This window comes from Hylobates moloch, unplaced genomic scaffold (genome assembly GCF_009828535.3).
Source record: "Hylobates moloch isolate HMO894 unplaced genomic scaffold, HMol_V3 SCAFFOLD_3, whole genome shotgun sequence".
NCBI lineage: Eukaryota > Metazoa > Chordata > Mammalia > Primates > Hylobatidae > Hylobates > Hylobates moloch.
This window is the reverse complement of record NW_026652278.1, coordinates 112718424-112743033: the sequence shown is the minus strand read 5'-3', so window position 1 is coordinate 112743033 and position 24610 is coordinate 112718424. Positions and strand designations below refer to the sequence as shown.

At 39.6% G+C, this 24610-nt stretch overlaps 1 protein-coding gene across 1 annotated transcript in view; it reads left to right on the top strand.

The window, feature by feature from the left end:
- PRDM5 (PR/SET domain 5) overlaps positions 1–24610 on the top strand; it is a 225722-nt gene that overhangs the window by 76610 nt on the left and 124502 nt on the right. The window contains exons 4-5 of the mRNA XM_058437033.1: positions 7049–7074; positions 7252–7462. Coding sequence (XP_058293016.1) covers positions 7049–7074; positions 7252–7462 — 237 coding nt within the window. The remainder of the gene's footprint in view (positions 1–7048; positions 7075–7251; positions 7463–24610) is intronic.

Below are 24610 nucleotides of genomic sequence, written 5' to 3'. Positions count from 1 at the left end.
AACAATATTCACAGCATCTTGACCAGGAGTAGATTCCATCTAAGGAAACTACTTTCTTTGTTCATCTGTAAGGAGCAACTCCTCATCTATACAAGTTTTATCATGAGATTACAGCAATTCAGTCACATCTTCAGGCCTCACTTCTAAGTCTAGTTAGTTCTCTTGGTATTTCCATCACATTTGCAGTTACTTCTCCTGAAGTTTTGAAAACCTCAGAGTCATCCATGAGGGTTGGAATTGACTTCTAAACTTCTGTTCATTTGATATTTTGTTCTTTTTTTTTTTTTTTTTTTTAGCAAGACTCCGTCTCAAAAAAAAAAAAAGATATTTTGCTCTTATCTCATGAATCACATATGTTCTTAATGGCATTTAGAATGTCGATCCTTTCCAGGAGGTTTTCAATTTTTACTTTGCTCAGATCTACCAGAGGAATCACTGTGACAGCAATAGCCTTATGAAGTGTGTTTCAGAAATAATATTTGAAAGTCGAAATTTATCCTTGATCCATGGGCTGCAGAATGGATGTTGTGTTAGCAGGAATTAAAACATTCGTCTTCTTGAATACTCCATCAGAGCTCTTGGGTGACCAGGTGCCTTGTCAATGGCAGTATTATTTTGAAAGGAATTTCTCAAATGAGCAGTAGTTTTCAGCCATGGGCTTAAAATATTCAGTAGACTATGCAGTAAACAGATGACAGTGCCATCATCCAGGCTTGGTTATTCCATTGATAAAACATAGGCAGAGTAGATTTGGCACAATTCTTAAGGGCCCTAGGATTTTCTGAATGGTAAATGGGCATTGGCTTCAACGTAAAGTCACCTGCAGCATTAGACTCTAACAAGATAGTCAGCCTGTCCTTTGAAGCTTTGAAGCCAGGTGTCACTTCTCCTCTCTCGCCATGAAAATTCTAGATGGTATCTTCTTCCAATAGAACTATTTCATGTACATTGAAAATCTGTTGTTTAGTGTAGCCAGTTTTCTTAGTTATTAATATCTTAGATAGATCTTCTGGATAACTTGCTGCAGCTTCTCCATCAGCTCTTGCTGCTTCACCTTGCACTTTTGTGTTATAGAGATGGCCTCTTTCCTTAGACCTCATAATTCTGCTAGCATCCAACCTTTCTTCTGCAGCTTCCTTGTCTCTCTCAGCCTTCACAGAATTGAATAGAATTAGGGTGTTGCTCTGGTTTGGCTTAAGAGAATGTTGTGGCTGGTTTGATCTTCTATCCAGACCACTCAAACTTTGTCCATATCAGCAATAAGATTGTCTCGCTTTCCTTATCATTTGTGTGTTCACTGGAGTAGCACTTTTAATTTCTTTCAAGAACTTTTCCTCTGCATTTATAACTTGGCTGTTTGGCCCAAGTGGCCTAGCTTTCAGCCTATCTCAGCTTTTGACATGCCTTCCTCATAAGCTTAGTCATTTCTAGCTTTTGATTTAAAGTGAGATACGTGTGACTGTTTCTTTCACTTGAATACTTACAGGCCATTGTAGGGTTATTAATTGACCTAATTTCAATATTGTTGTGTCTCAGGGAACAGGGAGGCCTGAGGAGAGAGAGAGAGAGAGATGGGGGAAGGGCTACTGGTAGAGCAGTCAGAACACACACACTATCAGTTAAGCTTGCCACTATATAGGTATGGTTTATGGTGGCCCCCTAAACGATTACAATGGTAACACCAAAGACCCTTGATCACAGGTTATCCTAACAGACACAATAATAATAAAAAGGTTAGAAATATTGCAAAAAGTAACAGAGGCATGAAGTAAGCACATGGTGTTAGAGAAATGGCTTTAAGAAACTAGCTTGATGTAGGGTTGCCACAGTCCTTCAATTTGTAAAATATGCAATGTCTATGAAGCACAATAAAGCAAAGTGCAATAAAACAAAGTATGCCTGTAAGTGCTGATATAGTAAGCTTAAATTTTCATTATCACCACCCCTTGCCAGGTTTGTAGTTTTTGTCTTTATAATATCGTCTGTATATGAAACAAAGTAAAATCTGTTTTATTTCTTATAAAGCTTTCCCAGAGTATCTAGTATAATTCTGTGCAAGTAGAAGACTTCTCAGTAATTATCCACTACTCAAGAGACAACCTGCTGTGTGGAGTGACTGAATCCTAGTGAGCCTGCCCCACAGTGGCCGCAGTGGCCTATGCACCCTGCTACTGAGCTCCTCTGTGGTTAGGTGCACGAAGCATCCTCTTAGGCCACTTGAGTAGTATTTACTGTGGATGACATTGTGCTTGCGGTGCTCTGTGGCCATTCTCCTCTTTGGAAAGATAAGGACTTTATAGACACAAGAAATGCCCTGTGAGGAAGAAGTCTTACTGTACTGTGTGCTGAGATCTTTATTACATGTAGTGGCTTGGTGACCCTAGGGATAGGATTAAAATCATTATGCTTATATGTTTGTGCCAAACCACTTTTCAGCTTTTTTAAAGAAGAAAGTTTTGTGCAGGCTGATGCTTTCTTTATTTTCTTTTCTTCTTCTTCTTCTTTTTTTTTTTTTTTTTTTTTTGAGGCAGGATCTCATTCTGTTGACCAGCGTGCAGTGGCCTGATCATGGCTCATTGCGGCCTCCATCTCCTGGGTTCAAGGGATCCTCCCAAGTAGCTGGGACCACAGGCATGTGCCAGAATGCCTGTCTACTTTTTAAAATTTATTGTAGAGATGGGGTCTTGCATTGTTTCCCAGGCTGGCCTTGAACTCTTGTGCTTAAGCGATCCTCCTGTCTTGGCCTCGCAAAGTGCTAGGATTACAGGCATTAGCCACCATGCCTGGCGTATAGAGCACCTTTTATGTGCTCATTTATGGTGGTCTTGTGCAGGACATTGGCATTAAATTAAATTAATTAATTAATTTATCTCGAGACAGAGTCTTTCTCTGTTGCCCAGGCTGGAGTGATGCAGTGGCACAATCTCGGCTCACTGCGACCTCTGCCTCCTGGGTTCAAGCTATTCTCCTGCCTCAGCCTCCTGAGTAGCTGGGATTACAGGTGCATACCATCATGCCTGGCTAATTTTTGTATTTTTAGTAGAGACAGGATTTCACCAGTTACTTTGGCCAGGCTGGTCTCAAACTCCTGATCTCAAGTGATCCACCTGCCTCAGCTTCCTAAAGTGCTGGGATTATAGATGTGAGCCACCATGCCCAGCTGACTGATTGTTTCTTATAGAAATCCTCTGAATTCTGCCTGCTCTCAGATGTTTTTGCAGATTGGGTAATGCTGAATATTAGAAAGTTGTGTCCCTAGAAATTATAGCCTTATGGGGCTCATATTCTTTCCATATTTAGTGACCTAACAAAGCCTACCTCTGTAACATTAACCAAAAGAAGGCTAGAGGGCTGAAGAATGTTTGTTCCCTCATTGATTTGGGGCTTCTGCTTGTAATAGGATTGGTGATAGTGAAAGTGTGAAGTAGAATTGAAAATAGAAATTCTGTGAAGTTGTCCTGGGGGGAAAGTGGCAAATCTTACATTTCATATTTAGATTAAATTATAGGGTTTAATTTAAAAATTTTTAAATTTAAAACATTTTAAAAATAGTTAATTTGAAATATTCCCAAGACTCCTAGAATTGAAATCCAAAATACTTAATATCATGATGACACTTAGATAAACTATTTATTTACATTGTCATCTCTATCACTAGGCCGAATTTCTCAAGAACGGCGTTTGTGTCAGTTATGTTTGTTTCCCAGTGTTCATTTTGTCTAGTGGGGGCTCAGTAAGTGCTTGTTGAACTGGCCTCCTTTGGCAGCTCTTCTGCCTCTTTCCTGATGTGGTACACCTAGTTGAATGTACCTTGTCGCTTGGGAAAAGGCTTACATCTGTTTTCTTTAAAATAACAGAAAGCAAATGCTTCCACTTGAACTCTGGCCTGCAATATATGTGCGTGTGAGTATTTGGTCTGGCAAAGTGTCACATTTTTACTCTGTGAGTGCTGAGTATGTACTTGTATGTGTGTACACATTTCAGTCTACTGCTAAGTAGTTTTATCTTAGCCAGACTGCTGTGCAGCCAACAGCACCTCATCGTTAATGTCAGAAGTCTTTTTACAGATATAACCACAGACAAGCAGAGCCTTTAATTCAGATACTCTGTTGATTAACAACCAGAGAGTTCAGTCTGGACTCACTCAGAAAACTAGGATATAGAATAATGAAATAGCTAAGGCTACTGAGAAAAGAAGTATTTACTATGAAGTGGTAGGGTGCTTTCAAATCATACCTAACAAATGTAGTAATGAAAGATTACTATTTGAAAATTAATCAATATTGCACTAAATATACTGGAACTGGGCTATATCATTGCAAGATTTAGGAGGTACAGTAGAAATTAAAAAGAAGAATCTTAAGAATGTTTTAGTCACTGGCAAATATAATGAAACATTTGTTATATATGGAGCCAAGCAAACAACATGAAAGCTCACTTACCAGAGGAGGAAATTAAACTAACAACCATGTACGTGTGAGTGTGTGGGTGTGTGTGTGGTGTGTATTTTTGAAGTGTTAAAACTAAAATCTAGACACCCAGAATAAGCACATATGCTACTTGTTGCCAGGCAAGATTTTTGTTGTATGAACATAAAGAAGGAAATGACTTTGTTTTTGTGTTTCAAAATTGGAAATATGTTTTATGGTAAGTTTTAAATTATTTTTTAATGGTTGGCATTAAAGAAGTCAATAAACAAATTACAAAGTGAAGTAAATGTAATGGATACAACACAAAACAGCAGAATTAGCCACATGTAGGTCTTTATCAATGGAAGTTGAGTACTCTAGGGAAACTTCTATTCAAAGAAAACTGTACTACATCCAGTGCCTGAATAGACTGTCATAAAAGGTTCAGCCACTGTTGAGCAATACAAAGTAAAATGTGAAGTTCTGCATTCTATCACTGAATTCACTACTCAAAAGAAGGTATAAAAATTATCTTGTACTTTATATACTGTACTCAGTGTAATTTGTATAACAAAGTTATACTGTATTAAGCCAAGTATATTTCACTCTGATAATTTTGAGAAGTCTACTGTGTCACAAAATCTAGGAAAATGTTACCTTAGACCCTAATCTAATCATCCTTGATTGAGTCTTAGTACAGATCAGAGTAGGCGCTGACAGCTGGGAGAAGCCAGGGAGCGGGAGTGGGCACTTCAGAGCCTGCAAGCAGCACAGGGAGGCCTGGGTCCACAGTGCCAACTTGGGTAGCTGAAGCCGCAGAGGTAGCTGAAGCGTACAGATCTCACATGATTTAAAAAACACAAGGATAGGCAGAGATTTGTTAAAGGATACATTACAGCAAGATAGGAGGAATAAGTTCTAGACTTTTTCACCGGGGTCCCCAACCCCTGTGCCATAGACCCATACCTGGCTGCACAGCTGGAGGTGAGCCATGGGTGAGCGAGAATTACTGCCTGAGCTCTGCCTCCTGTCCGAGCAGCAGTGGCATTGGTTTCTCATAGTGATGGCAGTGGAGGGCTGTCTGGAGTGGCCACTGCCATCATGCCAGCCACTGCAGGGAGGGTATGGGGAGGAAGCAGACAGCCCCCTGCAGCCTGCCCCCCTAGTGGCCACCATGATGTGTCCGGGCTGGGTCGCCTGCCAGGCCCATCGTGGGCAGAGTCGTGACCTGTGATGGACAGAGGGTCCCCATATTGTGGTCCTGGGTCGGGCAGAGAGGGGCCCTAGATGAAGCTGGGCCTGGAGTGGTGCTGTGCTTGCCCATAGGGTGAAGGGGCTGGGCCTGGGTCACACAGCTGGGGCCACACTTTTTGGGCCTGAGGTGGGAATTGGGAGCAGTGCTTGCTTTGAGGACCCAGCCAGCCATGCAGTCACTGTACCCACCCTGCCGAGGGTGCTGGGTTCCTATGCCTTGGGAGGAGGCTCTGCGTGGGGCTGCCCAGGGCCATGCCCATGGGGCCCACCCCGCATTGGGGTGACTGCCAAGCCTGACATTCCCAATGGCTGGGCCTGGGGCCCGTGATCCACTCCCAGAGGAGCCCCTCCCCAGGCAGGGCCCTGAGCCAAATGACGGGGAGCCCCAGGCTGTCCCTTAGCACAGGGACAATGGGGGGAGCTTGTGGCGATGTCGCTCTTACCCCAAATGCTGGCCCCAGCCCGGCGAGAACCTGGAGCCCTGCCCCAGGGTATGAAGGGGCACAGCCAGGACTGCATGCTCCATGGAGCCAGTGGGAGCCAGGAGCAGGTAGCAGCTACACCCTCCCAGATGCGGCTTCAGCTACCCAAGTTGGCACTGTGGACCCAGGCCTCCCTGTGCTGCTTGCAGGCTCTGAAGTGCCCGCTCCCGCTCCCTGGCTTCTCCCAGCTGTCAGCGCCTACTCTGATCTCAGAGCAATGTGGGGCTGAGCCCGGTTGCTGTCACAGCCCGGCTGGGGGTGCATACACTTGGGGCAGTGCTGACACACCAGCTGCCTGCTGCCTCGGCTCCCCTGCCAGACTTGGGCACCAATGAGTGTGGGGGGGTTGGAAACCGATGCGGAGCTGAGGGCAGCTCAGTGTGGCCTGCAGGTGCCCCTTGGCACAAGCACCTGGGCTCCATGGAGGGTGGCAGGAGGCAGATAGGCTCCTGGGCGAAAGGGGGCAGGTACCCGGTGAGGCCCCACCTTCAGGCTAGGGAGTGCCTGAAGGCTGGGGGCCAGGCTGACAGTCCGGTTGACCAGAATGGGAACTTGTGGTGCCTTTTCTGGGCCTGTCCATGACTGCCTGTGGACCAATGAATGCACCTTCCTCCCCTCCGAGGCCTGTAAAAGCCTCAGGCTCAGCCAGAGCAGAGCAGATGATGGAATGACTAGCTGCAGAGAGGAGCTACCCTCTCTGCTGAGAACTGAATGCTTGTTGTGATGACTTGCCTAGAGAGAGGAGTTACCTTCTCTGCTAGCAGCCTGAATGCTCGTTGGTATACCCTGCCTGTGGAAAGAAAACCTGCAGGTTTCCTCTGAGCTGTTCTGTTGCTCAATGAAGTTCCTCTTCATGTTGCTCACCTTCTACTTGTTTGTATACCTCATTTTTCCTGGTCACAGGACAAGAATTTGGGACCCGCCGAATGGTGAGGCTAAAAGAGCTGTAACGCAAACAAGACTGAGACCTGCTCCTTGCTTGCCACATTGCAAGTGAAGAGAAGGAGAGAAGAGCTGCAGCCTTTCAGGGAGCCCAGACCTGGGAGCTCCCCAAGCCAGGGCTGTGACTCCTTCTTTGGGGTGCTGCAGTTCCTGGTGTCTCCAAGCTTCTGGATGCCACTGTGTTCCCTGGTGTCAGCTGTGGAAGCTGCTTGTGGTGTGCCTGTCCCAGCTGCAGCCTTGCAGAGAGCTGGCACTTGTGCTGGCACCTGGAGCTGCCCACCCTTAATGCAGCAGCCGGCATATCTGACTGTGCATTGGCCAGAGCCCACACTCACTCTCACACCCCTTGCCGCTCCATGCAGTCTCCCTTGGCAGGTGCGGAATCCAGGCCATTAGTGTGAGCTGAACACAGCCTGCCAGGTCGAGTGAGCAGAATGAGCTCAGTGGGCTGAAGCAAAAATTTGGGCAAAGGCACGACTGGCCACAGAGGTTTCCAGCCAGAAAAGCAACACCCCAAAGATCCCATAGTAATAGGAGTGCAAAACCTGTTGTAAACTGCGCATGCCAGGGATCTAGGTTGTGTGTTCCTTATGAGAATCTAGCTAATGCCTGGTTATCTGAGGTGGAACAGTTTTATCCCAAAACCATCCCCCGCCCCATCCCTGTCCATGGAAAAACTGTCTTCCACAAAACCTGTTCCTGGTGCCAAAAAGGTTGGGCACTGCTATTCTATACCACTGTAGGATGACTATAGTTAACAATAATATATAGTTTCAAATAGCTAGAAGGAAGACATTGAATGTTCCCAACACAAAGAAATGATACATATTTGAGATGATGGATATGCTAATTATCTTGATCTTATCACTATACGTGATATGTATTGTAACATCACTATGTACCCCATGAATATGTACAATTATGTGTATGTGTCGAGATAAAGATATAATAGAATAAAAAGCTTTATCTTATTCCCCGAAAAAAGACAGCTTGAGGAAAGGAAAAAGGAAGATTAGTAGCAGAGTTGTAGGCTATTGTCTATGGTACTTTACTGCATGAGGAAGGTACAGAGGCTGAATGGAAGAGGGGTTGTACAATTGGAGGATGGGCTTTCCTTTCACATGGAGCTTTGTTTAACAGAAGTCTAGAAAGTAATTATATGAATCATTATCAGGGTTAGTTTATGTCAAAACTATACATACTGTCTTATACTTAATTAAATGGGTAATCATTTGACTAGTGTGTCTATGATTTCTTAAGTTGGTACTTAATGGTTGTATTATTTAATTCACCTCAGTGGACAGAGATTAAAACAGAGTCATTTTCTGGTTTCTTTTCCTGTGGTTAATTAAGTCCTTTGAGATATGGCTGTGTACACTTTATGGTGGTTTACACATGTCTGTTTTATTAGTTTTGCAGACAGTAGACAGGAACAAAAAGGGGCATATCATTCTTGCTGAGAGTTAACCCTACACTTCTCCAAGCAGTAGAATGTAAGCTCAACTAGGCTTTTGAGAACTTTCCCTCAGTGACTTAATTAATTCCATGCCCATTTCTGGACTTTGGAATATAGCATGCATCTATGTAGCTTGTTTTTAACTTTATCAAATTTAAAATGCTCATTATCGAACATTTATATTTTTATATCAAACTTTTGTAAGTATAACCTGCTTTGTTTCAAATATTTCACATGCAACATGACATTGCTTGGAATAATGTTATGTTGTATGTAAAAGTATAAGTTGTATGTGAAAGATTAATATCACAATCCTTTGGAATACTTTGCACCTTGCTATTGAATAAAGTTGATGATTTTTAATTCTGTTCACATAATCTAGAACCCATAGAGAAACTCTATGATAATGTTTTACTTCTAGAAAGTCAGTCAATAAGTAAAAACAAAACAGAACAAACATAAAAAACTTTTATTATCCATGCTTATGAAATGAGATTTCAAATGGAGTCACTTTGATGCATCATACAAATTTATCAAATTATTGAAATTTTGCATCAGCAGGCACCTCAGAGATTAAATATATCCTTCAGGAAACCTAGCCTTATAACAGTATCACTAGCCTTATAATCATCAGTTAGTTATAGTAACCAGTCCTTTTAGACTTAGTATTGGATTAACAGTCAGGCATGGCAATTCCTGAGCATGTTGGTGGTAAATTGGTGGAGATGGTGCTGGAAGTCACCTCCAGAGCATGGTGAATTTGATAGGCAGGTGGGTAGAATAGCCTCAGAACATTTGACTTTCACGCTATATAAATCTTGTGGCACATAGCCCTTTATACTGGGTTTATTAATAATAATGATAAAAATAGTCATTGTGACTAATAGTAATTGGCACTATGCTTAACACTTTAGATATATTGTCTTATTTAATTCTAACAATCTCCCCTAAAGTAGTAGTAATATTCCCATTTCACTGATGAAAAACTGAACCCAAGTATATAGAGCTTGAAAGTGGTGGAACAGAGCTTTTCATCCTAGCCAGTCTAACATGTAGTTTTGGTATCTAGATTCCCCCAGTTAGAGAGAAATGATGAGCATAATAATCAGTTTTTATCTAGAAGATTCAGATGAATACTTGTATATTTTACAGCAATGATAAATATGTGCTTTAAGTGCATATAAGCTATAAGAATAGCTTATATTCTTTTACCCAGCTATTAAATGTGCGAGTTCCTTTCCTTTTGTATTAGTCTGTTTTTATGCTGCTGATAAAGATGTACCAGAGACTGGGAAAAAAAAAAGAGGTTTAGTTGACTTACAGTTCCTCATGGCTGGGGAGGCCTCACAATCATGGTGGAAGGCAAGGAGGAGCAAGTCACGTCCTACATGGATGGCAGCAGGCAAAGAGAGAGAGCTTGTGGTGATGTTTACAATTGATCTAACACCAAAGCTAATAAAGTATCTAACTGTAAGACTTACAGGAGAAATCATGGGTTAGAAATCATTTGGAATTGAGGGCACTTTCAGTGCTTAAGAGGATGTTTCTATAGAAGAATACAAGTATCCTGTTTTATACTTGATCTTAGTAAAAAGACCAAGAAGAGATGTAATAGCCTTTGTTAATGTTTGGAATATATTAAAATTAAAAAGATATTATAAAATATATATTTTTCTATTTTTTGGAATATTAGGAAAGATGATAATAAACAATACTTATATATTCCTGAACTTCTGACATCAACATTCACACTGCCTTACAAATGCACACTTTCTCATTCTTTTTTCCTAGAATAGAGAAATATCCCCTCCTCTTTCTTAAGAACAAATCTTCTACCTGTTTCTCTTTCTGATGAACACTTACCTTGTAGGTTATCCCTTCTCTCCATTTGATCTTTATCCTCTCCGTCCTTCAATTGTCTATATACTGTGTCTTCATTTTCTTACCTCCAACGTTCTCTGCCACCCACACTAACCTGGTTTCTGCTTCCCTCTGGCCTTCTGTTTGTTCTCTCTCAGGTCACTAGTTCTGTCCTCATCATGAAGCCACTTGATGCTTTTCAGACTTCCTTTTACTAGACTCCAAGGCAACATTAGGTGTTGTGGACAGCTACCTCCATCTTGCAACTCACCCTTCTTTGACTTCCCTGAAACCACCTATCCTCTTAGTCACTTTTTTCTTTCACCTTTATAGCCTATATTCTTTTACCCAGCTATTAAATGTGCGAGTTCCTTTCCTTTTGTATTAGTCTGTTTTTATGCTGCTGGTAAAGATGTACCAGAGACTGGGAAAAAAAAAGAGGTTTAGTTGACTTACAGTTCCTCATGGCTGGGGAGGCCTCACAATCATGGTGGAAGGCAAGGAGGAGCAAGTCACGTCCTACATGGATGGTGGCAGGCGAAGAGAGAGAGCTTGTGCAGGGAAAACCCCATTTTTCAAACCATCAAATCTTGTGAGACTTAGTCACTATCACAGGAACAGCACAGAAAAGACCTGCCCCCATGAGTTACCTCCCACAACATGAGGGAATTCAAGATGAGATTTGGATGGGGACACAACCAAACCATATCACCTTTATTCTCCCTCTTTCAAATATGTCTGTACATGCATCCACACAGGCACAGGCACACATGCGTGTGCGCACACACACACACACACATTTTCCCTTTACTAGGTTTCTCCTATTTGAACTCTAGACTAGGTCAGTTTTCTATTATATACTTCAGTAGCACTGTGTTGCTCTTTGTCGTCACATTTATCAAGTTATTTTTATTTCTTTGGTGGTTGATTAATGCCTATTTCCACTCTTTAGGAATACTGTAAACTCTTTAGGAATAGGTACTGTATTTTGTTGCATTATGTTATACTTAGTCCTAAGTGCTTCACCTTATGTGCTCAAGTCTTAAGAGCTCATAAGTGCTCAACAATTTTTTCAAATGATTTATCTTTATCAGAACTACTTTCAAATTAGTTAAGTGAAAACTATCATAGAATTAAAAATTGTTGACATTGAAGGATTATGTGCAGGTGTGTCAGGAAGAAGAACTGGGAGAGCCCACGTGTAATTCTAGTTCATGTTTAAAGGCATGAGAGCCAGGAGAAATGATGGTGTAGTTTGAGTCCAAAGGCAGTAGGCTTGAGACACAGAAAGACCTGAATTTGAGTCTGAGGGCATGAAAAGCCAAATTCCTTGCTTGATGATAGTTGAAATTCTCTTGCTTGGAGGAGAGTCAGCCTTTTTGTTTTATTCAGGCCTTCCACTGATTGGATGAGGCCCACCTACACTTTTTAGGGTAATCTGCTTTGCTGAGTCTACTGATATAAATGTTGATTTCATCTAAAAACAACTCCACAGAAACGCACAGAATAACATTTGACCAAATATCTGGACACTCCACGTCCTAGTCAAGTTGACACATTGTCTTAGTCTGTTCAGGCTGCTGTAACAAAAAGAGAATATGCTGGGTAGCTTATACAGTACAGAAATGTATTCCTCACAGTTCTGGAGGTTGGGAAGTCCAAGATCAAGGTGTCCTCTATTTCAGCTGTCTGATGAGGGCCTGCTTCCTGTTTTATAGGCAGCTGTCTTCTTGCTGTAACCTTATGTGGGGGAAGAGAGTAAGGGAGCTTTCTAGGCCCCTTTTATAAGGGCACTAATCCCATTCATGAGGGATCCATCCTCATGATCTAATCACCTCCGTAAGACCCCACCTCTAAATGCCATTACATGGGGAATTAGATTTCAACACATGAATTTGGGGGGACACGAATATTCAGCACATATAAAATTAACCATCACATTGATCAAATGAACATTTCTTATAGGCTGCTTTCAACTAGTTTTTTTCAAATGTGCAATCCATAGGCCATGTTTAATCTATGCCTGACTTTTCAGTCCCTCCACATGTTGAAGCTACTTTTTTAGTCTGATTGTTTACAACTTTCCTGTAGTAACCAATGTTTTAGCTAGATTTGTTGCTTTTTATAGCATAAATCTACTTTTCTTAGTGCTTTCACTTTGCTAATGTTGTTTTCCCTACTTTAATGAGCCCATTCCCTACTAATATTATTTTGTTTGGAACTTACCTAGCTTTCACAGATTCAGAGTGAGTTTCAAACATCATCTGAAACTACCTCCAAAAATTCTGTAACCACCATTCTCTGTACAACTATCTTGGTCCTTTTTAACATTTTATAGTCCCCTCTTTGGGGTATGTTCCAAGATCCCCAGTGAATGCCTGAAACTGGATAGTACCAAGCCTGATTGTAATTACTGGAAACACATTTCTGTTCCTGTCTTCTATCCACAAATTTAATGCCTTTTCCATCTTAACTAAGCACTTATCATGGACTGTGGCTATAATTTTTGCAGTTTGAAGTGCAACAGCAAGACTAGCATAGATTTCTTTTTCCTTCCTCAAAATGTTATGGTGGAAGATTCATTTTTAGCATAGATGTTACCAATCTCAGCATATTAATGTTTTTTTTTTCTTTCCTCATTAGGTCAATAACTTTCACCTTTTCAATTAAAGGAAGCATTTTACAGCTTCTTTTGGGAATATCTGAGTTGTTAGCATCACTACTCTGGGGCTATTACTAAGTAGAATAAGGGTTACATGAACACAAGCACTGTGACAGGTGGCAGTTGGTCTGATAACTGAGAAGGCTACCAAGTGACTAATGAATGGGTAGCATCTACAGCATGGATACATTGCACAAAGGGAGGACTCCTGTCCCAGGTGGGATGGAGCAGGACAGCATTAGATTTCATCACATTGCTCAGAATGGCATCCAATTTAAAACTCATGAATTGTTTATTTCTGGAATTTGTCATTGAATATTTTTGGATCGGGGTTGACCAAGGGTAACTGAAACAGCAGAAAGTGAAAGTGCAGATAAGAAGGGGACTACTGTACTGTTATTCAGCCTGTTTGTTCTGTTTCCCCTGAGGGCATATAAAGTCCAGGGGGGAAGGACCAGCCTTACGTGTGTGGGTGTTCAATACTCTGCACATTATATGCTGTGGTAAATGTATTGAATAAACTTTCAGCTATCTAATATGTTTCTGGTATGTCAAATGGGTGTATGCTTGGCACAATGCTGGTTCTCTTTCCAGGGGGCACAGCTACTTGTCTAATCTTTTTTAAAGATTTGAATGAAACCCTCTCACCCTCTCAACTGTTCACCGACTTTTGTTGAGAATAGGAAATTTATTCTACAACCCCGTTGTAGCTCATTCTACTTTCTGAATGACATTCTTGCCTTCACTGTATTACTAATTCAAAAGGAAATGACATTTTTTTCTCATATTTGATTCAATTCAGCAGATACTTTGTTGATAGCCTTCAGTGAGCAAAGTGTCACATCAGGTACTGAGGTCGCACAAAGGTGAATATGATATAGTGCTTGCCCTCGGGGGCTCACAAGCTCATGGGGAAGTGAGGATGCCAGGGAAAGGAGAGGTTTGTTTTTAGCTAATTCTCATGCAATACAGCATAAATGAATATTTGGGGAATAATTTATGTATAATTTGTGATATAGTTTGGTTGTGTTCCCACCCAACTCTCATCTTGAATTGTAGTTCCCATAATCCTCATGTGCCATGGGAGGGATCAGGCAGAGATAATTGAATCATGGGGACAGTTTCCCCTACTCTGTTCTCATGACAGTGATTTAGTTCTCATGTGATTTGATGGTTTTATAAGGGGCTTCCTCATTTGCTGGGCACTACTTATCCTCCCTGCCCCCAGAAGAGATGCCTTCTGCCATGATTGTAAGTTTCCTGAGGCCTCCCCAGCCATGCAGAACTGTGAGTTAATTAAACCTCTTTCCTTTATAAATATCCTAGTCTCAAGTATTTCTTCACAGCAGCGTGAGAACGGACTAATAGAATTTGGGTGTATAATCCCTTCCCCATGGAGCTTCCAACCCAGTTGAGGATTCAGCTAAATAAATACAGATGAACATGGAAAAGACTCTGATAGGACCAGCACAGATGGTTAGGAAGCGTGTATAGGGGGCCTGTTCCTCAGACTTGCTTATATAATAATTTAGTTGACACTCTCTTTTTTGATGTGATGTGGACCAATTTATGTTAAGTTAATAAAAGTTGGCCCCAGTATGGGATCATAGACTTGATATTTCAAACATTTTATTTTACCTTAAGTTTTATAAATCTATATTTATTTACCAATTTGCTGATCTATGACCAAAGCTTTCTTGGTTCTAAGTATAGGTTCTCTCATTAGCATTTGCTGTCATATTTTTTCATAACCACTCAATATCCAGTTTTACTCTTTTTAAAGTAGTATAAGTAGACTCTTGCAAAGCATCCTAAGTTCAGAGTCCTTCTAGAGTTGTGATTTTCCCCTATCTTTTATAATTGTTTTACCTCATATAATTTGGCTATTTCTTTTATAGACTTATCTTTGAGACCTTTCAAAACATTCAATTGATTTTCTTAGAAACAATTGAATTTTTCTTACTCAGCTGCCTTTATTTTATTTGAAATGTAGTTCAATTATATGATTAAAGTAACTTGTCCCCAGTGTTTTAAACAGGTGTAGGAATGAATGCATGGGACTGTGGGAAGCATGCCTGACAGTCAGGTGGTAGGAACAGAATGTGTGGGCAAACAAGAAGAAAGCAGCTTCCTAACTGAGAAGATTTCATGTGGGGCATCATTCAGTAGATTTTGTGGTATGCAGAGTGTCAGTTAAGTTTAGGACCTAATTAAAGGGAGGTCAGTTAAAAGAGCTTCTGATGTAAATAAAGCAAATTTGCAATAAGAACATGTCTGCCCTCTAATCACTTGTGTACAAAATGGCTGCCCTCTCCTCAGCAGCACTATCTGATTCAACACTTTCACGGTTTGTCAATACTGATAACTTATTTTTAAATAAAAAAGGTGAAGTATATATATTTTTCTTTCAAAAGCCACTGCTTCCCACGCTCATATCACAAGAAAAAGTAGCAACTTTTTCTGTTTATTTTCTTTTTTGTTGATTCTTTTCTCTACGATATCAGATTTGTGTCATGAGATGGTTCAAACATTACTATCTCTGCTTGAGCCCCTCAGAGAAAGATATGTGTATACATAAACATAGATATTAGTAATTTGTGATTGATATTCTTTGCTTATAGACTTGATTTTTTTGTTTAATATAGTATTCTGCTTTTAGGAATCATACTAAACTGTTTCCTCACTGTATGGCTGATTATAAGCTATGACTAGCAAACAAGATTTTATTTGCAGTTGTTTGAAACTTCATTTTTCTTATAGGACCTGATTAATGCACTCTGAACATGAAATCAGTGTATCCTGCCCTGTTTTTTATTTTAAATACATCTGTCATTTTCTGCCTCACATTATTTTCCTTGATTTCAAGTCGCTTGCTTCTTATTTTCAAATAAAATAATTTTTAAGAATATTATTTTGCTTCAGAATTTTTGCTCAGAAGACCGCTCCAACGAATAACCCTAAACTCTTAGTGGTTTATAGCAACAGAGGTTTATTTCTTGCTGACAAAGTATAGGCTACCAGAGCCTATGACTCTGTCCACAGCTTGGCTCCACATGGCATCTGAAGATATAACCCTTATCAGGGACATGTGTTTTCCTGGCAGAGGGGAAAGAGAGCGGTGGCCAAAATGTGATGATTTTTAAAGCTTTCACTTGGACGCAGTTCACTTTGCTTCTGTTCACATTTCATCGGTTAGTGCAAGTCACCCGGCCAAACTCATAAGGTATACCCACTCCCCAAAGGTAACTTTCTGAGTCACATGGCAAGTTGGGAAAGTCCTTTTACTGGGAAGAGAGTGAATAAACAGGAATCCTGTCTATTACAGTTATGTCTTAAAGACTTTTGGTTTTATTGTTGGATTATAGATACATTTTGTGGATTTTAATGTGGAAATGATTTTTTTCTTGATGTTTGTCAGCTTTGTATGTTGAGCACTGTAGACATATCGATACACAGGGTAAGACTGATTCAGGAGTTTAGTAAAGAAGCTTTATGTCAGAGGATATTAAATATGAAATCTTTACTGTTTCATTCTGTTTTCTTTTTTGCACCTTCATCGCTTGTCTTTTATTTCTATCGATTATTGGATAGCAGTCCAGAGACTTATTTTTTCCTCTACACTGGTATAAATTGTTCATTTATAAGCCCTTGCATTGTTTTGAAGATAATTCCCTTTTCCATGGATTACCCATTAGTCGTGTTAGCTGGATAGTGTGGATTTTCACAATTTACTACCTTTTCAATATAATGAATTGTACCTTTGCCAATTTCACAATCATGGTTTTTCTTACAGTGTCCACATGTGGATAGCAGCCTGCCAACAAGTAAACAAAAACTGAGTTAAGCGACATACAGATACAGCTGCAATACCAAATTACCCGTGGCCTCTCCTGGAGTTATATTTATTTGCACACAGTGGGGACTAGTATTTCCTTGTGAAACAAGAGACTTTTACTGTTTTGAAATAGCAGAACTGAACCTCAGATGCATGAGTTCATTAGGATAGATTTATCCTAGTGAGGCATGGCACTTGAGAAGAGACAAAGAGCAAATTATCAGAGAAAGTAGAGGTGTACACATAATGCCGGATGTGGAAGGGTCATAGGGAATTTGAAAATTAGATTTATTGCCTGGATATCTAGGAGTAAATGTTTCTGTGTAGTGATAGAAGCAGAAATAATTAGACTGGAAGGCATCTTGAGTTCATTTGGTCCTAACCATTACCACAGTACAGAAGTAGTCACATTGATAAAATCTTATCAAAGCATGGCTTATGTTACGCTATGTAATTTTGGAGAATGGGTCTCTCAACCTTACAAGGTTGTGTATTCCAGCTTTTCATAGGAATCCTAGTTAAGTATTTCTCTTAATTCCATACCATGCTTTGTTTTAGTAGGGTGAGGTCTGAGAGGGAAAGCAGTAATCAGATCAGTCTGTATATGTACTTTTCCTTTTAAATTCATTAACTAGACTCCCCTAAAGATGAGTTTATTTCACTTGTGATTGAGTCTAGCTCTAGAAGGGATGAGATTATAAAGTCCAACTCCATCATTTTACAGATAAAATAAGAGTTCTGATAAGAGGCTTCCCCAAGGTGACAGAGCCTCAGAGTGGCCAAGCCAAAGCCAGAAGATAGTCTTGATAAAGTGTTCTTCCTGTCGTATACCACATATAAGGAACTACTGTAAGAATATATTAATATCAGATGTAGCTAGGCAGTGAAATGTAAGCTTCTCCTGTGCCTGAGACTGAGGCCACAAAGTAAACTATATGTTTTGAGCCCAGTGCTTGACCAACAAAGAATAATTTTGTAAGTCACTGAAGTAAAGAGAAAGAATAAAAAATTATATGGGGCCAAATTCCCTTCCGCCCATAAATGCATTGGATTATTTTAGGCTCATTTGGAAAATATTTTATCTAGTGAAGTTAAAATTATAGTTGCATAATTTGATAACTAATTCTGCTTCATTCCTGACCTGATTATTCTAGTTCTCATGATGCTAGTCCTGGCCTCAGGTTCTAGATTTGCTCTAGAATTTCCTATTTGTGGGATCTTTACACTTTATTTTTCATCTCTGAGCCTTAGTTTTCCCATATGTAAAATGCAGGTGTGTTGGAGGGGCTCCTTTGGAGAAGTTCCTATTGGAGACAGACCTTGATGCTAATCGTTTCCTGTCTGCCAGGTATACTTTACATATTCCGTATTATTTAATCCTCAAAACAATTCTTTGAAGTAGATACTATTGAACCCACTTTGTAGATGAGGAAAGCTAGACTAAGACAAGTTAAGATAACCTTGCCTAAAGATCTGTAACTAATAAGTTATATACTAGGATACAAATTCAAGTCTATCTGACTCCCAAGCCAGTATCTATCCAGTGTACTGGACATTTCCATTCATATCTCCAAGGGTTCCATGAAGGTGAGATGAGACAAAGTACATGAAAAACTAGAAACTGCAAAGTGCTATATAAATGAGGTATACTGTTATTTCTTCTAAGTGTTCTTAGCTACGTAATTAGCAGAAATTAGCAGTTGAGTCCAGTCCAAAGCATTAATAAGTCTAGGGGCATTGTATTTTCTATTTTACAATGAGGACATTGAGGCCCATAGGGATAAGAAGGATGCCCACATAGCCATAAAGTGACAGAGCAGTACTGATTCCTAATCGGGTTCCAAAGCCTACCATCTGGCTGGCTTCTCCAGTGCTTTGCCTCAGGCCTTGATATTAGCCCTTGGCATAGGAGCTGGGATTCTATTACCCACGGATTGATTTTCTGTGATGGAACTTCCCACCCAGTGTGCTGAGATACCTTGGGAATCTATGAATTAGGTTACTAGTGTGAGGTGAGATACTGATGATAGTAGTTTTTTCTTATAGTATTGTTTAAGACCATTTACATAAAGTTAATCATTCAAAATTCATGAAAGTCCAAATGTTATTTGAATATCACTGTATTTATATGACTACTCTTCTAAACTTTCTGAATTTAGCAATGATTAATTTGATGCATAAGAAGTTTGTTGGTGCCCCTGCCTCTAGAGAATGCTCTGTAATGGCCACACCACATGGCACTACCTCTGACTTTTCTGCTGAAGCATCCTAGCCAGGTTATTGCTTTTTTCCCGGATTTATCTTTATTACAAAAGTTTTTTTGAAAACCATGACAACCATCATATTTGGAGAAGCTTTTATGTGTGTTTGCCAGCAAATCTGAATTCCATATTATATGATGTTACCAAAATGACCAGTCTGATACAATCTAAGCCACTGCTATTGTTTTTCAGCTTTGTTCAAAGAAGCAAAATTCTACTCTCTTCTTTTCTTATCAGAATGCATTCGTTGTCCGAAGGAAGGGCTTTGCGAGTCAATTTGTCATCTAAAATAATTTTTTTGGTTGGGGATTATGAATGACTCACTTTGTAGATTTGTTAACTGAATTGACTAATATTCTAGGGTACCTTAGTGAAGGTCCACATGAAACTATATTTATATATACAGAGAAGAGATGGATTTAAAGCAAAAATTCACAGTTAGTGTTTTGTTTCGAATCTAGAAGAAGAATCATTATTAAATACAGCAACATCTTTGAATGCTTCAGGGAAAACTTCATTACCTTGGACTCATCCTTGACCCTTCCTCTCTCACACTCCATATACAATCTATCAGGAAATGGCATCTGCTTTCCCTTCAAAGCATGCTCAGAATGATTACTTTCCACTGCCTCCATTACTCACTGCTACAGTCCTCATCGAGTCACCACTATCTATGACCTGGATTAGTTTAATAGCCTCCCAGCTGTAAATAAATAAAGTAAAAGTTGAGTAAGCTTTTTATTAATATGTGTTGTTTTTCTTCTGGCACAAGTATTTTACTACCTATTATTTTAAAAATATTGAGCAACTATTATGAGATTAGCTTGTACTTGATAATTCTTGTCCACTTGAGAAAATAATCTTTTGGGAAGGTAAAAGCAACACATATTAGAAATTCATTGATCACATGAATTAAGTGACAAAAACCACAGAAGTAAATGATGTGCCCAATTGAAATTAAGGCAGTTGATACAGAGAACTCCTAATTAAAAGCTCCTACATGAATTTAATAGACTAGAGAAAGTTCTTGAAGGAGGATGAAAGTGAGCTGTGCCTCAGAGGACATGGATGAGTTATAGCAAGGGGCCAAGTGGCATCTTTGCAGTTGTACTAAGGTAGGAATTAGCTCTGTGTTTTCTGAGAAGTGTACTAGTTGGATGGAAGAAGAGGAGCAGGTACATTTGAAGGAGATTTGGGGATAAGAGAATGACGTGAAAATTCAGATGATGGGAGTTCACTTGGTAAGCTGTTGGAGTCGTATCTGGGAATATGACTGGTCCTAAATGTTGAGAATCCTGATCTGGACCTGGAGATGGTGAAGGAGGTAGACCCAGTCAATATTGTTGTTAGGAAATCTTAAGTGGAGTTAAGAATGTGATTTTGGAGAGCATGATGGGTGTAGTTAGGGTATCCAACTATCCTAATTTGCCCAGGACTCTCTCAGTTTTAGCACTGAATAATCCCTATCCTTGGAAACCCCTCAATTGCAGGCAGACTTCATGGTTGGACACCTTAGGTATGGTTCAGACAATTGATTGGTATCTGAGGTCCAAACCAGAGCAACACTTTAACATGTTAACAGGGGAAGAAAGCATGACAACAGGAGATCCAGGGCAGAGCATTTCAGAGCTCTGCTAAGCAGGCAGATTTATTACAAAAGTAATACATAACAATAAGTAAGAAAACAACACAGATTATTAAAAAGCTTACTCAACTTTTCCTGTATTTATTTATAGCTGGGAGGCTATTAAATTAATCCAGGTCATAGATAGTGGTGACTCGATGAGGACTGTAGCAGTGAGTAGCGGAGGCAGTGGGAAGTAATCATTCTGAGCATGCTTTGAAGGGAAAGCAGATGCCATTTCCTGATCGATTGTATACGGAGTGTGAGAGAGGAAGGGTCAAGGATGAGTCCAAGGTAATCAGCTGGATTATATTTTGGCTGAGAGCATTTTGGCCAAATGAATTGTAATCAAAGCAACATGGTAAAAGCAACTTTGTGTGATAGTTTGGTCAAAACAGACTTTGGACACAAAATGAATATGTTAACCACTGGCATTGAAGTTTTTGTTAAATAGTAATGATAGTAACTACCACTCGTGAATGCTTTCCACATGTAGGGCATCTGGCTAGATTTTGCAAATATTATCATCTTTAATCTTCACAGCCATCCTATGAGATAGGCACTACTATTTTCTCCATTCTACAGATGAGGAAATTGGTGGTTTGGGAGATTAGGCTGTTTGCTCAGTCACATAGCTAGTCAATCTAGAGTGAGACTTTGAACCCTGAGCAGCCCAAAGCCCTGCTCTCTTTGGTCGCCATGTAGTACTGCTTCCTGGTATCAAGGAACAGGGTTCGTTAATTATCCATTGTTATCTTTTACTACAAAAGTAATAAATAAAATTAATTCTAGAAAAATTATAAAATGTAGAGTAGCAGAAGATGACTATACAAAATACTCACGATTTCCTCCATTAGAAACAGCCCTATTAACACCTTTGTTTACATATTTTTTTCTTTTTTGGGCATATTGATTTACATACATTTTTAAAAATTAAAATGATATTTGATAAATGTTTCAAAACCAATTGTTAGAGATTTCACTTTTTTTCAACTTACACTGTTGGGCCATTAGGCTGTGGCGACTTTTTGATATTACAAACAGTGTGCAGTAGAAGTAATTAGCCAAAAAACAACATGCAAATAAAATAAAGCAAAATGAAATGAGACTAAAAAAAGACAAAAAAATTGAAAACAATAGGCAGTAATACAAGAGATGAATAACAATTGTAAAACCATTCATTCTGTAAATATGTTGTATTCAAATTATAATGCTCTGAAAACTCATGGCTGCGGAATATTTGCTTTTGAGCCCACCTTGATGTTGAACAAGTTTCTAAGTGTTTTTAATAAAATCACCTGGAGCCAGTGACTTGAATCACAAGCAGGATCTCAGCCCTTAGGCAGAGTCACAGGAAGGTGGCTCATCTTAAGTGTATATACAAGGAGTCCAGGAGGGACTGTGCTCAAGGGAATAACCTAAGACCAGAAATGATAGATGTAGTAAGGAGAATTAATCTCAGGATGAGAATATTAAACCAGTGATCAAATATGAACCACAAGGTTATTGCTAGGCTAACAGTAACATGACAACAGGAAGCTGATACTGAGTCCCAGAGCACTGGGGCAACACTCTTGTCTTAGTCCATTTGTGTTGCTGTAAAGGAATACCTGACACTGGGTAATGTATTAAAAAATGTGTATTTGGCTCACAGTTTTGTAGGCTTGTACTGAAGTATGGTGCCAGCATCTGCTTCTGGTGATGGCTTCAGGCTCCTTCCACTCATGGTGGAAGGTAAAGTGAAACCAACATGTGTAGTGGTCAAAGAGGGGATAAAGAGGGTGCTAGGATCTTTTCTAATTATCAGCTCTCTGGGGAAATAATAGAGGAAGAACTCATTCATTACACTGAGAACGGCACCAAGCCATGTATGAGAGGTCTGTCCCGATGACCCAAACACTTCCCATCAGGCCCCACCTCTAACATTGGGGATCACGTTTCAACATGAGGTGTGTGGGCATGAACACCCAAACTATAGCAACTCTAAATCCTTCCTGCCAAAGGGCAGGATATTAGGCCTGGGGTGAGCCTCCAGGTGGACAAAATGGCTCGGGAAATTAGGAATCTGGCAGGCCTTGTCAATCTGAGGTTTGCAAGGAGGAGAACAACACCATGAAGAGTTGCAGGATTTGTAGGATGATTAAAAATTAGTGCAGTGTATTCAAGGAAGTGACTTAAGAGGATACTTCTTAATAGTATTGGGGTAGCAAATGAAAGGAAAGAGACTGTTGGTCTGCACAGTGGTTGGAATTATATGTACAGAGATATCCAGACGTTCCCATTAAATAAATAGATTGAAGTAATACCTGTAACTATATTCCCCTTTATATCACATTTTTTGGCAAACAGAGAAAAACCATGCAGCTGGTCCTGTGGAGCCTGGAATGCTGCCATTGCTTTCATTAAATTAAAGTTTTAGCTGGTATATGAAAATTTTCTTTTATTACGGAGCCTCTAAACAGACATGCCATATCCTATGATTACAGTTTAAGTTAATGGTATCATGTTTTAAAATTAAAAATTATTATCTTTCCTTGGTGCTATCAAAACCATCACAAAATTAATCACTAATATACTAGGATGACGGTTCAATTAACTTTCATGGATATTGATCAGATAAACACTAAGATTTATTATTGCATTCTGAAGTCTTTATTAGGTGAGTGGGTTACCCAAACAGTTAAAAACTCATCTAATAAAGACCTGGAAAATGCTGCTTTTGAGTTAAAGAGACCTCTTGCTTAGTGTCTATATATTTTTTGCATGTTTGCTTTTGTTGCACTAAGAATACCAATTATATATAAGTTAATTCAGTGATCTTAATTAGAAACAACCTTTTTAATGTTTTTGGATATATAAAATTTAAAAACTTCCAAGAATGTTCAAAATGTTATAGGAATGTCTATAAATTAAGTGTAGCACATGGTTAGATTTGCTTCAGTGCTTTGAACTTTTGAATCAAGCCTTCCTTCCATAGTATTGGATGAATATGATCATAATTTCTGTCTCTTCCATGAAATTTTCTAATATATATTGTTTTAAAATTACAAAGTAGTCTATGCTTATTATTTTAAAAAGCCCTCCCAAACTAAAACAATGTTGAATATAGCCCCTCTCCCATCCTCAAAATAACTGTGCGAACAATTTGATGCATGTCTTTGCAATTTTTCATGAAGGTTCTAATTGTGTTTACATATATACATAAATCTATACATGCATACATTCTCCTTCCTCCCCTCTCATTCCTTCCCCTCTCACTTCTTCTCCTTTGTCTTCCTCCTCCTCCTTTTAAACATAAGTGCTATGATATTGCCAAAGGAGAGAAGGCTTTGTTCTGTGCTCTGTGCTTTATTGAATTTTATTCATTGGTGGAGGTTATTTTCTTTGTCCTTTCCTGCCTTTGCCACTATGAAGGTTCAATAAATTCAGTCTCTGTTTTGCTTTTCTTTATATTCAGCAGCCTCACTAGGAACCCTCCCAGAACAAATCCTTAACTATGTAAAAGAGAGCAATTCTGGGTGCTTTCTCCTGGGGACAGCCCGCTTTACAGCTTCAGTTCTGGCTTCCCTGGTGATTGGCCCAAGGCCCAGCATGGCTTTTGTATCAGTCGATTCCAAGTGTGAAGTTTCTCTGGGGTTTCCTTGGAAAGAAGGTTCTTTGTAGCATTGTAGCATTCCTCTTCTGTGTCTGTTATTGGTCGAGGTTTCCTCTGCATTAGTTATCTATTATTTCGACTATGTCTGATTTCTGTTTTCCAGGACTTTCTAAAATATCTTGATATGTTGATGGTGGACCTTGTTTTTTTTTTGTTTGTTTTTTTTTTTT